At 33.0% G+C, this 18,753-nt stretch overlaps 1 protein-coding gene across 1 annotated transcript in view; it reads left to right on the top strand.

The window, feature by feature from the left end:
- FAM172A (family with sequence similarity 172 member A) overlaps nucleotides 1–18,753 on the top strand; it is a 429,003-nt gene that overhangs the window by 190,570 nt on the left and 219,680 nt on the right. The window contains exon 7 of the mRNA XM_027545608.1: nucleotides 8,526–8,744. Within this exon, the coding sequence (XP_027401409.1) occupies nucleotides 8,526–8,744 (219 nt within the window). The remainder of the gene's footprint in view (nucleotides 1–8,525; nucleotides 8,745–18,753) is intronic.

Consider the following 18,753-nt stretch of genomic DNA (forward strand, 5'->3'; position numbering starts at 1 on the left):
AAAGATGGAATTCTAAAATTAGGATTACCTAATCATTGTGTGTTTTTAAAAGACCACATATCCGGACTGTCAATTCATTAATTTTTGCCCATGATAGATTATTGATGTAAAGAACATTATTAAATGCAGATGAAAGTAATTCTGTTGCTGCTGGCGGGTGCTGGATGAACACAGTTCTATAATTTACAGTAGTAAATAATGTATTTGATGCTTAAATTGCTCGAGAGACAGAAATACATGATCATTAGGAAGCTGGTTTTCTGACTGAAAAGCACAGAAATGACGATTAAGGCATATGTTTTTAAACTAAAAACATTTTTGTGTCTAAAAACAGCTGATAGTTGTGGAGGTCTTTCTCCTACCCTCTGCTTTCAGCGCCATCCTCATACTGTGAAGCACAGGCATGAGATGTTTGAAACTTTGAAAATGATAGTCCTTTGTTTACATTAATTTCATCACTTCTTGTCATTCTCTGAAAAGTTTCTCCCCAAGGTTTGAAGTCCTAATGTGACATTTATTTTTACACAGTGGAAGACAGTTATCTCATCCTGTTGGTTTGCAGGGTGTGACTTGTTGACTGTCTCATACTATAACTTATCTGCTGTTATTGTACCCTGTCTCTTTGAAGGAAAATTGTGATTCAAGTTGGCAATTTGTTGTGGTTATATTTTTCAAAACAAAGCTCTGTACCTCTGTATTTCAGGCTCTTATGACATTTTTTCCCTGAACATGCATATTATAATGCAAAACCTTTAAGCCATTATGAATTTTTATATGTTTTATGTATACCAAAGGGTCACAGATGGTACAAAGATATGTTACCATGAGGTAGAGTAGCATTTTGTGATTATAAAATTAATCTGTCTCTAAATCTGTTTAAAGAGTTTTTGCCATCTAATGAGCAATATAAATTATTAATATTTTCATGTTCTTGGGGACATTCACAGCCATAATTTTACCAACACAGCTGTTTGACCTGGTGACATCATGTTTTGCATATTTTTGCATTTTAATGAGTTAGTCATTTAAAAGGTTACAAAGAAACCATAACTCATAAGTAATTAAATTATTTAGCAGAAGAAGTATGAGAAGATCTTCTGACATAGGTCACTGTGGGAAGGGGAATTCATAGCTGTACTCACTTGCACCTGTTTGTTAGGACATAGATGTTTTTAGAAGCTTTTCCCTAGATAATGAAATTATTTCACTTGTTAAAATATCTGAATGTATATGCAACGTGCATGTGCACACACACTATGCACACCTTCCTGAGTGGTGCATTTTCCTTGTGATGGAGTAAGTCTAAATAATACTTGTAACACAGACCACAAACATAGCTTAGCATTTATGATTATTCATGCTTGAAAGTCTAGCTAGATTGGTTTTAGAAATATTTTATAATAATTTTTTCTTTTTCTTTTCATACTCCTCTTCCTCTTGAGTATAAAATGGCTTCATGTAGATGTTTTAGGAATTTGTACTTAATTGTGATTTGGAATTTTCTTCTGGAAGAATAGCACTGTACCTAGAATAGTGCTTGGTAAATAGTAGCTGCTTATTAAATAACTGTATGAAATCAATGTTTAATGAATGATTGACCCGGTGAATAGTTGGAATCTTTCATTATGTTCTCATGCTTGCAAGCAGACTCTGGAACCACAGGCAGAGCACTGATATGTTCTTGAAAAAAGAAAAAATTGGATATGATCTTTTAATTGCGAGGATAAAAGAGAAAGGTGACATATTTTAAGATAAAATGATTTATGTAGCATAGTTCTTAAGCAAGTTTTAAGAGTAACATAAAAACTTAATGTATATTATTTGTATTGTATATGATTGAATCAGAGTGATATTTTGAAAGACCATGTGCCTGCCATCTATAGCTACAATATTTGCAGTTTTATAATGGTAATAAGAAGTTAGGAGAACATTTAGAACTTTAAACCAAAAAGACATAGCTTGCATGTGGAACGGTATGTTTCATAAGGTAAATTTGTCCATCCAAGTCTTCTTGGTGACCTGTAATAAAGGCTGTGTGTCCATAGGATACTCTGTATCCACTTAGGAATTTTGATCTGTCACTGACCAGGCAACAGTTGTAACTTGTTACATAGTTTAATATATACACGTGTGGGTATATGTTTGTGTCTTTGTATGAGAATGAGAAGCAAAAAATAAAATATTTCATAATGCTATAGTATTAAGTGATATTCTGTCCTTTATAATGAATGTGTTTTTTATGATTCTGTTGTACATATATGGAATGCTTTGATAAATAAGATATGGATTGTTAGAAGAGATATTTGTGATATTTAAGCAGCATAATGTTCTAAAGCCTAGGAAAAGTTAGAAACAGAGTAGGTGATAATGTAAGTGCAAAGTGAATGTTTTAAAATAAGTAACACTCAGATGACCTGATGTCAGAACCAGAGACAAGGGTGTGTGTTTGTCAATATATCCTTCATGTTTTACAGACTCCTAAGGGAACAAGGGAAGATACAATTTCACCTTTTCTGTGCCAAAACATTTTAATTATATCTTCTTCCAACTACAGCGGTTCAGTAACCAAGGAGCTGACATTGATGCATGTGTTGATAAAGCTGCAAACATTCAAAATGAGATTAACAAAGATTTTGAGCAAAGGGTGACAGCTAATTTTGCACAGTATTCTGCATCTAATTCAGGCCAGCGTAATAATAGAATATTTTATACCCGTTTTGTTATTCAAAAGGACTTTTATGATGCATTTGTTGTTTGTGGATATCTATGGCTTAAAACTATTTTCATCTATGTTGCAACACTGAAACAATATTAAAGGGAAAAAAAAACCTTATAATAAGTTGTTTTTTATAATTGCACTTTGTCCTTGGAACTCTGCCTTTATCTTAATTTATCTGGGCACACTAGCTAGGGAAGGTATAGAGATGGCAAACATGTATTTTTCTAATATTTATTAGTATGCACTAATACAATGGCCAAGAAAAGTTATATTCAACTTATTTAATTAATAAAACTGTAGTTTCTTTATGTTCTTGAGCTCCTTTGAGCACATTTCAGTGTATTTCTTTTCTCTTCTATTCTCCAGTTGAAGGCAGCTGACAGTCTTCTTTCACTTTTCTTTTTGTTTGTGAAATTTTCTTTCTTTTTTTTTTTATCCACTCACTTCTCCATCTGCTTTCACTTTTGTTTGCTTGGGCCGTCTCTCATCCCAACTTGATAATGAGGAATGCAGTGTGACCCTGACCTCTATCAGCCCATGCATGACCTTCTGACTCTACCATATAACCTTTGACCTTCTCTTTGACAGCTTGATTAATTACCCTGTGTTATGATTTATGAGTAAGTGCTATGTAAAAATAATAGACAACAGGTGGTCCTCTGAAAACTTTTTGTGGTATGTTTTCTTTTACTGACTAACTTGATGAGCTATTTGAAGTTGGAAACTTATTGGGATAATCTATGTTGGTTCACATTATGATATTTTTATACCATGGGACACAGCATTAGAATTTAGGAAGCTGCAAGTCAAAGCATGGCCATGACAAACATTTTACAAAATATTAGCATGGTGCTGTTACGTAAATGCAATTGGGAAGAAGCACAAAACGGAGTCAAGTGACATTTCAGGCATTTCAGTCCCAGGTCACGTCTTGAGAAAATTGCTGAAATAATGGAGGGGGCATTTTTCAAGCAGCGCTACAGCTCCAACAGCTATGTTTACTTTAACGCTTCACTAGTGACTTCTGATTGGTTGTCATGACCTCATCTCTGTTTGCACCTAGGATGTTGCAACAGTGACATATACATACCTTCTTGTGAAAAAGATGAGAATAAACACGACATACATCTTTCAGAAAAGATGAATGGACATTGGTTTGTCCATTTTAACCATGGGTTGATACAGTTTATAGATAAAAACACTTTGGGTTTCATTTCCCTTGAGAATGAGCACCTATCTTCTTTCAAACCAAGCAGATAGAATGCTGAACTTGAAAAATATGATTGATAAATCTGTGTAAAATGATCTCTTAAGGAGCCTTGCCTGAAGACCAAACCAGACAGTTCCGTAGGTCAAAGGATTCTACCCTGGCCCCTGACCTCTTTGGTCGCATGTGGCTTTGCAGTATTGGCAGATTAATATGTAGAGCTGAGTACTTTTCAGATGATTTTTTATTTAGCCAACCACAACAGACTTGAAAAAAATGTAGAATTTGTTCCTATTTTTTGTTTTCCTTATAATTGGTAATTAATAGGCAAATTAACGTAGATAAATCTTCAGTTTTAGCACGGTTTCATTGGGGTCAAAAGTACATTCCATTTCTGGCCAGGCATTTTAAGATTTTATCTGTTTGTAGAATCTTCTCTGTAAGTGCATCTCTGTAGTGATTTAATTTCTTAAGCAAGATTTCCTCTTTGGTTCTTTGTGTTTGGCATCACCTGTCTATTCTAGACCTCTGACCTAAGCCATCATTTGTTGATTGAATGATAAATGAATTATTATTTATTAGTAAGTACATCTATAGACTTCAAAGTAAAGAAGGCCCGGAGGCCTGTGTATTCTGTTTAAGTCACAGCAAGCACTTGTGCTGAATAAAATGCTACGGCTAGCAATAAAATTTTGAGAGTTTCTTATTAAGATCCCATGGTTTATACCTTATAAACCACAGATTTGATAATGAAACTATAGTTATAACTCCAAAAGAGTAGAAAATAGGATGAGGTAAATTAAAGAGATAAAGCTTACTTTTACCAATGTCTGTCCTCTTGATCACCGTGATCTTCTGCTAGACTGTGCAATCAAACATAAGAGTTAATTAACAACTTTATGTATGCTTTGTCTCTTGAAATGTTGAATATTGGAATTGATTTGGGTGAATCATTACAAAAGATGCCAGAAGTTTTATTTATTTAGTTGTAGAATGTTAGATAATCAGTTTGATCACTTTATCTTGGTAAGATAACAGAACTTTCCATGTACATTTGAAATAACCTAGCTTTTCATCTTAGGATAAATTTAACATGCTTAAGGAATAATTAAATTTAAAATACCTCAGTATACAATCTTTTGTGTTCTAAGCATTAATTCTGGGGATCTCCTTTGTATTGGCATTGCACAATTCTTTATGATATTGTACTTGATGCCTAATTTTATAGTTTTTTAAAACTTTATGGGTACATTTGCTAAGTTAAACTAGGATCTCTTACTTATTTCTGTGTGTACTGACTGAGTTACTAGGAATAGAAAGAATTAATTTTTTAAAGGGTATTTATTTCTGATATAAATTGGTATCATTCTATTTAAACCAGTTAAATTTAATGACTGGTATGTTGTCTGCTTTGTTTACTTTGACTATTTAATTTGACTCCTTAGTTTATATATATTAATGTTGATATGGTAAAAATCTTTGTAGCTTTATTATGCAATAGGATTTTTTTGGCAATATATGTGACATGGAAAAAGGCAAAAAGATAAAGTTTTACTACATATCTTTGTATGGGATAGTTAACTTTATTTTGTTGCTCCAGCTTTCTCCTACCCATAAAATGGTTATGAATGGTCTCTGTGAATATTGCATTAATTGTCAGGCAAATTTTAATTGAAAAATGTAAGTTTTTTGCAGAATGGTAATTGAATTTGCAGCAAAGACATTTATAAAAATTAGCTCTTTCCACAGAAAACGTTCCTGAATATTTCTTGATTGTTATTCCATTAATTGGCAGTATGAAATATCTAAATGATAAAATAGTTTCTGAATAAATCAAATGTTTAAAGAGAAACATTCATTGTTGAAATCAATATGATACAAATTCTTTAATTGATTTATATAGTTGTGATTTAAAAATAGAATCATTTTTCATCTGTCGATGCCTTGGTGAAAAATTGACATTGTGTCTTCATAAAATTGGACAAATGAGTCATGTAATTTTCAGTTACATAATCAATAACTTAGATAAATACTACTACTTTGATGATTTATGTTTCTGGTTTTTGTACTTTAGATGGGACACATCACATTTCAGAGTTCATTTAAAATTAAGGAGGTACAATAATTTCTCAATCTATGATTTCCAAAAATTGAAGTGAAAACCTCTGTTCAAATAAAAATGGCATTATTAAAATATTATTTCTAATGATTAAACTAGGGTAATAGTTTTCTCATTTTGGTGACTGTAAATTTCGTCTAAAGAATTTGCCTTTATTTAGAGTTTATTCATTGTGCAAAGATGATGTTCATGTTCTATCAATTTATTAAAGTCCTACTTTGTTACCCTGAGTTTGTAATTTTTCATGTTATCATTAAAATGTAATATATCACTATTTTCAACTCTTAAGAATTCCAAGGTTCTCTTTGGGTCTTGCTAACCCTAACACGTGTAAGTATGAGAGTCTGTGTGTGTGTGTGTTTAAAGTTCAATTCACTCAGAGAAGGCAGGGAAGGAGCATGACAGGAGACCACTTACTCATGGTACAGAATCTAGTAAGGAGGCAATTTTCTTTTTGGCCTATGGTGACCTTTTTTGACTGTGCCTTACACCAGAGACAGTGTATTGAATGCCTCTATTTCACCCTGTTTAGCAGAGTGCAACAGTGTTCTTTAACTTACTTTTGGTGGGAGGAGAAGTTATAGCTGAAATTTGAGAAGGGCGTGAAAAGTTGTAAGAGGCACAAGGAAGAGGGGTAGGAACTTCCTTCAAATGTGATTTTAATAACTAGTCAAGTGTGTCCAACTGTAGAAAATCACCAAGTGACAATATGTCTACCTGACAGTGATCACAATGAATTACAAGACTGTTGAATAGCTATACAGATTAGAATAAAGCAGAACCAAATAAAATATCTTTTGTTGGTAAAACTTTGACTTACCAGCTAAGAAACTTAAAAAAAAAAGCTAAGAAACCGTGTCTTGTGCTTTGTTGAAGAACATTTAAATTTAAAAATGCATCAGTATTTTATAAGCCCTTCATGAATGAGATATTTATCTAAAGATTTATTTAAATACATATTGAGGAATATGTATTAAGTTATTAATCAGTTTGGTATATATGTTATAGTTTTCATATATGTAAGACAGCTATATCTTAGTTACCTTATCACTAAGGTAAAAACTTCAGCGATCTTGACAATCTCCAAACCATATTGTGGTTTTAAACAATAATATCAACTGATTGGGGTGGGGATTGAAACAATTCCAATGAAGTTTCTAAGTAGTTTGTGAAATCAATTTTTTTAAAAAGCCAACGATGTGTAGCAATTTCGTATATTTAAAAATAAGGATAATTGAGTCTATACTAATATTGGCTGAGTTTACTGCTCTCAGTTTTTAAAAATTATCTTGTTTGGTTTGGCAAAAAACGGTTAAAATTTAAACCTGACATAGATTCTACAGTTATTGTTTTTGGAAAAGTATATACTTTTGTTTTTTGTAAGGATGAGAATTTTTATATTTTGTTTTTGATAGCTCTTATTTTTTAAACATAACATATGTTTTAAGTATGACCTTACAAGATTTTAATAGATGAAATTGGGATACCCACAGTACAGAATTGAATAGAAAAGACAAGATATAAATAGCTTCAAAAATTTGTGTTACTTGTTAGTGGTAATTGTTTATCCTTCTCTATTTTTTCATGGTTAGATTATTCCATCAGTTATAATATAAATGCCAAAAGTTTCCTTAATTATAACCAGAGAAACGTTTGCCTTGCTAGAATTAAGTCAGACAGGAAAACACATTTAAAAACTTTTAAAAAGATTTACTAGCTCAATAAACTATATTTTAAACTTTGAAACTTGTTTCCTGGTACTAGTTGTTAATAAAGAGAGTTTTTATGGTAACTGAAAAATAAAAGAAATTTCAAGATGAAAAAGTTGTTTCCATACATTATAGTAAGACATTAGTTTATTCTGTTTTGTGATTTGTGTGCCTTCCTGAAAGAAGAAGTGAAAAAAATCCAATATGTATTTGTAGACATTCTGTGTTCCTGATAATAGAGATATGTAAATCTGTAGACAGTTTACTCATTACTGATTGCTTATTCTTTTTTAAGTTCAAACAAATAAAAAATACCCTATTAAAGTGCAATTGTAAAGAAACAAAAATCCAGGAAAATATGGTTGGAATTGTAAACTTCAATTTCAAAGAGGTTATTTTCTCAAAATATATATTATAAATATTAATGTGTTTTGAAAGTGTACTTGTTATTTGATAATTTATTTAGGTCACATTTGGAGTTCTGGGAAATCTGAAGTACTTTTTATAAATTTAAACTTTATATTTTTAATATGTTATAGTTATATCTTTTTGATCTTAAAGACAATCTATGCTTATTTACACACATAATACAGGCAAATAATTTGAAATCACTTTTCTGTTGGAGAAAGTAAAACTATAATCCATTTTAAAGGAATTTTTAGTGAATATGTAACTATGTTAAGTCACTTAGTATGAGATTTTAAGAACTTTTTTATGAATTGAAATGATTTTTAAGATTAAATTATGCTGCCTTTTTTGTTTTAAAAACAGGAAGGATATGGAGTCATAGTACTGAATCCCAATGAAAACTATATTGAAGTCGAAAAGCCGAAGATACCTGTCCAATCATCTTCTGATAGTTCAGATGAACCAGCAGAAAAACGCGAAAGAAAAGATAAAGTCTCTAAAGAAACAAAGAAGCGACGTGATTTCTATGAGAAGTATCGTAACCCCCAAAGAGAAAAAGAAATGATGCAGTTATATATCAGAGTAAGTGGTGAGCAAGATCATTACTATCCTTCATTATTTCCTTGTCTTTTTTTCTTTTTTCAAACCACCACAACAGCTAATATTTATTGAAAATATTCTATGTGTTCAGACCTGTTCTAAGCAGTGTTGCATCCTTTATGAAAGAAGCCTTTAAAATTTATTTTCTATAAATTATTTCATTTTTTAAAAGAAAGTATCAGTTTTTAAAGTTTTAAAGATTTATTTCCCAAAGGTATTATTTGACTGAAACGTTTTCTGTTTTCTGTTCAAAGTAACAAATCACATCGTTCTTATTTCAGTGTGATATTTTATTTAAAGTGCAGAAAGCAATTAATAATGCACTGTACAAAACAGTCCTCATCTTGGGTGGTAATAGTTTTAATGCATTGTTTTCCTTCGAGCCACCATCCATCCACAGTGTCTCAGTTTAACTTCTGAAGGCTGATGGAGGGAGGAAGAGTAATTAATATCTTAATAAATATTTAAGCTGGAATAGTTTAGGGATAGTGTAATGAGGGAACTCGGCCCTCTGCTCTTTTCTTATCCAGTGAACCTTTGCACTTTGTAATGCTAGCAGCATGGGATCGTTATAGCAGTGCTGCCCAAGGAGTTCTAATTCTGTGGGGGCACAAACTATTTTATTTGCCCTTTGACACATTCTGCTTGATATACACACTGAGCGTGATATATATATATTTATGTGTGTGTGTGTGACAGATTCATGCAGTTTTCAAAGCCTTTATTATGAGTGCTCAGAATATAATTGAATAGTAAAGTATGTCAAAAATGCTACTGGATACGTAAAATAGTAAAGTGATACATTTTTCAAAATTGAGCAATTCAGAACATTTAAATGCAGACAATTTAACATTCTAGAAATTATACTGTGAGATAGTAGTAAAGTTTCAAATTATTCAACTTGAGCTATTTTTCCGTTTACTTTAAAAGCTCATTGATAAAGTATTTCATACCACATTCAAGACGAAATATGTAGCATTCTAAGTTACTTTTAAAGTTTTACTTCTAGTTCCATGGCATTATCGCTTTAGTTCGGGGAATTGTACTCCAAACATTCTAGACATTTGATTATAGGTCAGTCAGATGAGTAAGTTAGAGTTATGCAGCATATAAATTCTCAAAAGCCAAAAATATGTATCCAGACCAAGAATACCTGAAGTATATCTATCATACAGTGAGTCAAGCAAAAGTTAGGCAGATTATAGAAATTTCTGAGAGGCATCTCACTATTTAATATATTGCTTGAAAAACAAAAGCAATGATTAGATTTGGAATTCTTAAGTATCATGCTTATTCTATGGAGTTATATTGCATTACCTCCTTTCTTCCACATGACTGCATCAGGGTCCTGATGTCACCTCTTCTCGATCAATTGTCCTGAGTTTCCTGATTAATATGATCCAGTTGATCAACTACCATCTTAAGACAGAGTTTTTAAAAAATTACCCCTGATATCTGGAGTCTAAAAATGAACTGTATAAGTTTTTAAAATATCCAAGTCATGAGTAATATTCAGTTTCCTGTATAAAATGAAAACAAACGTGATTTTGTGTATTAAGTTTTTACTTCTTAAATCGTTCCTTTTATTTGCCCATGATAAGTACAGATTAAAGCATCTGTTTCTGACATTTGTCGTTTTGCGTTTTATTTCTTTTCTGATTTCTCTTTATCATGTCACTGTCACTTTGGGTTTGTTCTTTTGTTCTCTTGTGTGTGTGCATTTTCTTTATTCTTTTTTTTACATTTCTTTTGTTTATTCCTATATCTACTTTTCTATTACACCAAGGGGAAAAAATCTTTATGTTGTTTCATTAAGATCTTTATCTTTCCTTTGTCTTTTTTCTTTAATTCTTTTATCTCTTTTATGCTCCTGCTATTTTTACTTCTTATTATGTCTTTTTGCCTCTTTCTTGTCTCATCCCATTTCACTCATCAGGCTAGGTTTTCATTGAAAGCACTGAAAGACGAAAATTGGCTCATCTAAACAACACACCTTTATACCTGATAGTTATGAAACATTATTTTTCTTAATAAACATCCTTTCTCTTAAAACCTTACAGGACTGGGCAAAACACCAGAGCTAACCTGACACTCTTCAAACATACTTCTAGATAGTAAGGCATGAACCTGTAGTGGTAAAGCGAATAGTGGTTCATTTTGTGTTAGGTTGCTTAATTCGTATTAATTTTGATCCACTCTAGAAGTATCTCCTTTCCTTTTACATATCTCCAAATAACAAGTATGTGTAATTTTCAGACACAGAGCGTGTATGTGATAGGGATAAATTGTTTGATTTATATGCTTCTTAGTCATTTACATGTTGAAATAATTTATTTTTTGGAATAATCCCATAAGCTAGGTAAATCAGATAAGTTCACTGTTACTTTAAAGTTACAGAAACTGATGGATAGATGGTACATTTTTGTCTTGGATCACATAGCTAGTAAATGATGGAACTAAGTATTAAATAAAACCAGGGCTTCTAGTTGCTGTAGATTCTTGCTGTCTTTCTTCTTTACCACATTGTTCTAACTGGTTGAGAATAAAATATGTATCTGAAATATGAAAAGTAAGCCACTTATTATAAAAGCATGATATGATGTAGTAAACTATATTTGATGATTATGTATGATCTAGTAAATTATATTTGATGGTTATATATATTTTTGACCAGTTATCATTTAATAGACACTATTAAATATCTATAAACAATTTACATTAGTATATATTATTAAATAGTGATGTTGAAATATATTTCAACTACTATCTTTTAATATGATCAATAATATTAATCGCATTTGCAGATGAGGAGACTGAGAGTCAGTACTTAGTAAATTTCCCAAGGTCACATAGCTCTTAATTTAAAGTCCATGGCACAAGGACTCAGTCTGTTTTCTTCACTGCTATAATCCAGAATGTAGAACAGAGCCAGAATAATAAATTTTTATTTGATAGATAAGATGGTAAGGCCAGGATTAAAATCCAAAACTACTACTGCTTTTTCCAATGCATCCTGCATTGTTAAAGTATACTACTTGATTTTCTGTAAGGAAACATTCAAACAAACGAAAGTGAAGAAAAATTACATTGTTAGTCCCCTACCCAGTCCAGTAATTGAGAAGACATTCCAAAAACCAATGATAAAAAATCAGTTTGTAATTATTTATTTGATATCTTGATTGATCTATACATTTTCATCCCAATATTTAAAAGTAAGTTATGGACTTTTCTTTTTTTAACTATATCATCATGGTGCTGAAATGATGGATAAAAATGGAATTTTTTTTTGCCAACCTTTTGCTATTTTTGTTTTATACACTTGTTCATAAGAGTACAGCCAGGCTCTGTGTTTGCTCTTCTCTGTATACAATTTGTGCTTTATGGGATCTGTAACTTTGCTTTCTGTTCCTTCCCTTAGTCCAAATTCTATCCATGTTGTAGTGCCCAGCTGACATCAGTGACCTCTCCTTACTAAGACTGTTGGGAGTTCTGATTAGTTAACGTACATGGAATTTATCGTGTTCTGTCTTGAGCTGTCTGTTACATTTTGTCTCATATTATTACCAATTTATGTTTCATGCCTTTCCACTATAGCCCTGCACTCCTTTAAGCATGCTTTATACACTTTGAAATTGCATATCAATCCTTTTGAATACGCAAATAGGAGTCAGTTGTTAGAACAGTACAGTGCATACTATCATAAAGTCAGGAACCCATGCTAAATCTATGCTCTAGGATCCAATCTCCTGGAAGGAGCCCAAAGCAGAAAGATTAGGCCTTAGTCTATATATACGTGGATAATGTGATCTGCAGCATAGGAACGAGGGGTATTCTGGTATCAAACTGGAGCCTAAGAGGACAAGTATTTAGACTAAGGAAGAAGATGCTTAAAAGAACTTTAGAGTATGTAGGTGGAGTATAGGCAAAAGTGATTTGATGCTGATCTATGTAATACTGGCTTGGAATTTGTGGGCTGTAGTGAGAGGAAGTAAAATAGAGGGATTAGACCCAGAACATTAAAAACATATATATTAGAAATGGAGGGGGGAAGAAGATCACGTGGCCACAGAAGGAAAAATCCAAATGTGGAGGAGACATTTAGAAAATAGGAATCTTGGCAGAGCCTGACTTTACACATTAAAGATACTCAAATATTTATGGATTGATTGCTTGTTGACATCCATCAAAAAACTTACTCCTCAACAGGCAAGATATTTGGTGTCTAGTTGTCTGACTGATTTTTTTTTTTCAGCATATATGTGAATTTTTGCAATTGTTCAGAAACAGCCAGCTCTGATAAACTGAAACTTTCTTTTCAGAAAACATGTTTTTGATGTTCTAAGTTGGGCTATATCCAAAATATTGGTGAAGGCTAATTCATATCCTTTCTTCTCTCTGTACCTCTTTTCTGTGTAAATGCCACTGGAGTCACTTCTGTGCAGTGATTTAGCAACCACATTCAACTCATTATTACAATCAATGACGGTTTAACCTCTGAAACCATTCTAGTTTCCTGGAATATTCAGGTATTTGATTTTTCTTCCTCTGGCATGTAGTAAATAGCCAAAATCTCCTTTGAACTTTTTGCAAATATCTAGTATACACCAGCAGAAATAAAGTAGAATCCAGGCCTAAAACTTTAAGATTAGCAAAATACAGTTTTATTTTACTTACTAAATGAATATAAACAGACAGGATTGACTGTTGGGTTATGTAGCACATTTCTGATGCATTAGGACAGAGCTTGAGTGATCAGAGTACTTAGTCTTTCATGTGGCAACTTTCCTTAACTACGAAATAATGTACTTTCTGGCATATATTATGGCTTATTAAGGGGATTGATTTGGTCTAGGCAATAAACATCATGTCAGACATGCCTGGCAGGAAAACCTGCTTAATATGTTTTGTAATAAGATGGAATTTTTTGTTCTCGAAAACATCTGCCAACTGAATTCAAGAGTGAAGACAGAAAATGTCATCAATTTAGTGGTAATCCTATAAATTTAGTTTCTTTTTGAGCAACACATTTCAAGACACAAAATTCTCAGTGTTAATCACCACTGGTTGTAGTACTTTGTAAAACGATGAAACAAAAACATTTTATTTTTATATAATGTGTTAATTAATTCATAATGAATTTTAATATTTCAACTGATAAAATTTTAACAAGCATCTTGCCAACAGATCGTTTTTTAAAGCATCTGTTTTTTAATGTGTTGGGTTGAGAACTGAGTCAAATGGCTAAATATGTACATAAATTCTTTTTAAAAACATATTTCAACACCCATAATTATAGATACACTAGTTTTTCCCCTTAGACCACCAGGGGCTGCTGCTGTTCATACTGAATATTGCTTTCCTCAGAAACTGAATACACCAATCACATTGCCTTTTTCTTTCTTCCTTTTTCCCCCTTTAGCCCAAAACCTTTAAAAATATAACTAGAAAGAAAAGTGCATAGACTTAGCTAGTAACTTAATTATCAACATAAGAATGTATTTTTTAAACATTTTCTATATTCTAGGACATCGACGTTTTCCAGGTAAACTTAAAACCTGTAGTCACTGAGTGCAGATTGTGATAATAACTCTTTTATTTCCTATTTTTAGTGTCTGAATAACATTCAGAATCATCCCCTTTGCAGAAAGAGAGCGTGGAGATGAGATTAAAAGTGCAGAGTCTTATAGACCTGAGCTTGAATCTCAGCTCTTCCACTTAATATAGTGTCACTTCAGATAAGTTAACTTCCTTATGTCTCAGTTTTTTGTCTGAAAAATGGAATGATAATATATGTAAAGTGAACGTAGTATCTGGCACAGAGATAGTCTGGGGACTTCCGGGCCAATAAATAACATCCTGTCTTCTCTCAAGTTGAGAATCGATAGAGATACAATGTAATTTCAAGATCCCCTTGCAACTTTTGGAACCGTACCAAAAATCACCCCTGTATGTTACCCTCCTGGGTTTGAAACCTAGTGAGCACGACAACATAGGAATCAGATAAAGGGAGATCAAAACATCAGTTTTGCTAATTGATGTAGTTCAGCTAGAAAACTAGGCTTAGACCTGTGGCTAAATTTAGACTTCCTAGTATATTAACTGGAGAAGGAAATGGCAACCCACTCCAGTGTTCTTGCCTGGAGAATCCCATGGACGGAGAAGCCTGGTAGGCTGCAGTCCATGGGGTCGCACAGAGTCGGACGCGACTGAAGCGACTTGGCAGCAGCAGCAGTATATTAACCCCTGCAACGAATTTTTACCTTTCCTCCAAACAGCCAGTGTGCCTTAACATGGCAGAAGGCAAACAGGAATGAATCGTTCCTGAGGTAGACCATTACTATTACTATTTGAGTTTTTTAAGAACTCAATACAGCAGTATTAAAATATAATGATTCTGTATTCAATGAAGCATACCTTAGTTTCTTCATTCTGAGGTTTTCATGTAAAAGAAAAGCTGTGATCAAATCTAATTACAGAGAAAATTTCCATAAAGTTGTTTAATTGTAAAGCTTTGAAGGGGTCATAATTCTCTTTCAGATCATCAGAAATTAATCTTTGGATTTTCATGCTTCATGTTACCAAAACCTAGTAAACACAGTAGATTTTTAAATAAATATTTGATAAATGCATATTTGAATAAAGGCTTGCTTACATGAACCTACCAAAGCAAAAGAGACAGACCCTTCACAATATAAACCTACTCTTTGATGTTGACTAGCATGAGGCTGAAAGAACTGTGAGACTATGTATATTATGTCTAAATAACACTAACAGAAAATTACTACATTGTTCTATGAATTCAGAAGAATGGCCATTTTTAAGTATACCAGGCATTCTTTGAATGCATTTAAAAACAAGTCAAAATGAAGAATTAGAAATAAGTAAAATAATTAGATAGTTAGATTTGAAACAGAAATTACAGTAAAGACCAAAGCTTTGCATTTAAGGATTTTGATTGGCCACTGGTGAATTTTAGTGGGGGAATTCTGCCATAAATATAATGTAGTGGAAAGAATAAGAACTTTAGAATCAAAATTCTGTCACTTAACAAGCTGATTTTAGACAAGTCATCTCTCCTCTTTTGAGTTTCCATTTCTTCTTCTGTAAAATAGGGATAATCATAGCTATTAGGCTGTTGAATGGAATGAATGAGATAAATTGATGTATATGAAAACAACCAATGAGATACCTACTATCTAGTATATCCCCTTTTCTTTCTCTTCCCTCCTTACCCCTTTTCCCTCAGGAAATATGGAGAGAATTATGCTAGAGACTCCCCATGGACAGAGGAGCCTGGTGGGCTACAGTCCATGGGGTTGCAAAGAGTCAGACACGACTGAGTGACTAGGCACACACACATATGGCCAGATGACATCTTTACCAATTAGTTTATATTCAGTGCTTCTTAAACCTTTTGATCTCAGGACCCCTTTACAAATGCTTAAACATTATTAAGGTCACTAAAGGGTTTTTGTTTGTATGGATTGTATCTACTAATATTTTCCATAAAAAGAATTAATACTGAGAAATTTTTAAGTATTTATTTTTAAATAACAATAATAAACCCATTATGTAATGACATAGATTAACATATTTTTTGAGAAATAAGTATATTTTCCAAAGCAACACAAAGTGAGATGTATGACATTTTAAAAGTCTTTAATGTTTGACTTAGCAGTCCATGGGGTCTCAAAGAGATGGACATGACTTGGTGACTGAACAAAAACAACATGAAGAAAACTTAGCTTCACACAGATATACATTTATATAGGGAAGAAGTATTTTTAAAGGTTTTTTCAGACAATTATGTATATTCTTCTTTGATGCTATACCAACATTCAATAAGAGGTAGTTTCTTAAAGATTAGTTGCTGTGTGAATCTAAAACACACCAGTGAGTATTTCATACTCTGTTTTATGGAAATCCACTGGTCTTTGTTATACTTTGAATATATCTTTTACCCAAAGATGACTGTATAACATCACATAGTGGTCATTTCCAAAGTATTATTTCATTGAGTTATGTGTACCTTCCAAATGGTGACATATATTTTTATTGTTTTTTAGTCACTCAGTTCTGTTCGACTCTTTGCGACCCCCTGGACTGCAGCACGCCAGGTTTTCCTGTCCATCACCAACTCCTGGAGCTTGCTCAAACTCATATCCATGAGTCAGTGATGCTATCTAACCATCTCATCCTCTGTTGTCCCTTTATCCTTCCCTTCATTCAACCTTCACAGAATCAGTGTCTTTTCTAATGAATCAGCTCTTCGCATCAGGTGGCCAAAGTATGGGTCTTCAGCTTCAACATCAGTCCTTCCAGTGATATTCAGGGTTGATCTCCTTGCAGTCCCAAGGGACTCTCAGGAGTCTTCTCCAACACCACAGTTCAAAAGCATCAATTCTTCAGTGCTCAGCTTTCTTTATAGTCCAACTCTCACATCCATACATGACTGCTGGAAAATCCATAACTTTGACTAGACAGACCTTTGTCAGCAAATTAATGTCTACATTTTTTAATGTGCTATCTCGGTTTGTCATATCTTCTTCCAAGGAGCAAGCATCTTTTAATTTCATGGCTGCAGTCACCATCTGCAGTGGTTTTGAGGCCCAAGAAAATAAAGTTTGTCATTGTTTCCCCATTTATTTGCCATGAAGTGATGGGACTGGATGCCATGATCTTAGTTTTTTGATTGTTGAATTTTAGGCCTACTTTTTCTCTTTCCTTTTTCACCTCCATCAAAAGGCTCTTTAGTTCCTTTTCGCTTTCTGCCATAAGGGTGGTATCATCTACGTATCTGAGGTTATTGATATTTCTGCTGGCAATCTTGACATATTTTATTATGTAGTATTAAATATTCCTTTTTATTACTATTCTTACCAGTCTCACCCACAAAGCTTTTAAGAACTGAAAAACAAAAGTTTCCCAAAATTTTAATTTTATCCAGAAATCTCAATTTTTATCATTAGTGACAAATCATAATTTTCCTTAAACTATCAGGCTTTATTCATTTTCAGGAAAATGACTTCCAAATATTGAATCATAGTTTGTTTCTCAGTCTTACAAGTAAAAATGGTATTCCATTAAGTGGCTGCTTTAGCTCACAACTCAATCAATTACACAACTAGTTTTCCTCCAGACAACCATAGCATAGATTGGTTTACAAGTGCTTAATGCATTCCTTCTATTCATCACTCAGAATATTAAATATATATATTCGGGGATTGAGATTTAATAAAAAATAGTTTCTCTGCTTCATCAGCATCTGTAAGCAAATTACCTTTTTTTCCTCTTACTATATGGCAGTGAATAATACAATGAGTACTGTAGTTTAGCAGGACTACTGTGATCTGTGCTAAGTCACAGTTTTATTGTCCATTGCTTTTCAACTGATAATGCAAATGCCAACACAATGAAAAAGATAAATAATGTCTTAGTGTTATTATGCAGATAGCCTGAAAGGGTCTCCGGAAATCCCAGAGGTTTGCAGACCACATTACTAAACTCACTCTACGTCTCCTCTCTGGAGTTGAGGGTAGAATCAACGATAGCATTTGATAGTAACTGGAGTCATCATGCTTCTCTTTGACTTTGATCGTGACTCACTTTGATCATGGTCACAGCTTCCACCCCTTTCTTGGGAAAGAGGGTCCACATAAGACCCTCTGTCCCCAACTCCTTTCCCCCTTATGCATCCGTTTGTATGTTGTTGTTGTTCAATCACTAAGTTGTGTCTAACTCTTTGCAACCCTGTGAACTGCAGCATACCGGGCATCCCTTTCCTTCACTATCTCCTGGAGTTTGCTCAAACTCATATCCATTGAGTCAGTGATGCTATCTAACCATCTCATCCTCTACCACCCCTTCTCCTTTTACAGTTAAAAATAGTTGTTGTCTGTCTGTTCCTGCAGTCCTCACAATGGTCTTATGTATTGTCCTGACTTTGCAGATCCTTAAATGAGACTCAGAGACATAAATAGACTGACTCATA

This window comes from Bos indicus x Bos taurus, chromosome 7 (genome assembly GCF_003369695.1).
Source record: "Bos indicus x Bos taurus breed Angus x Brahman F1 hybrid chromosome 7, Bos_hybrid_MaternalHap_v2.0, whole genome shotgun sequence".
In the NCBI taxonomy this organism is placed as follows: Eukaryota; Metazoa; Chordata; class Mammalia; order Artiodactyla; family Bovidae; genus Bos; species Bos indicus x Bos taurus.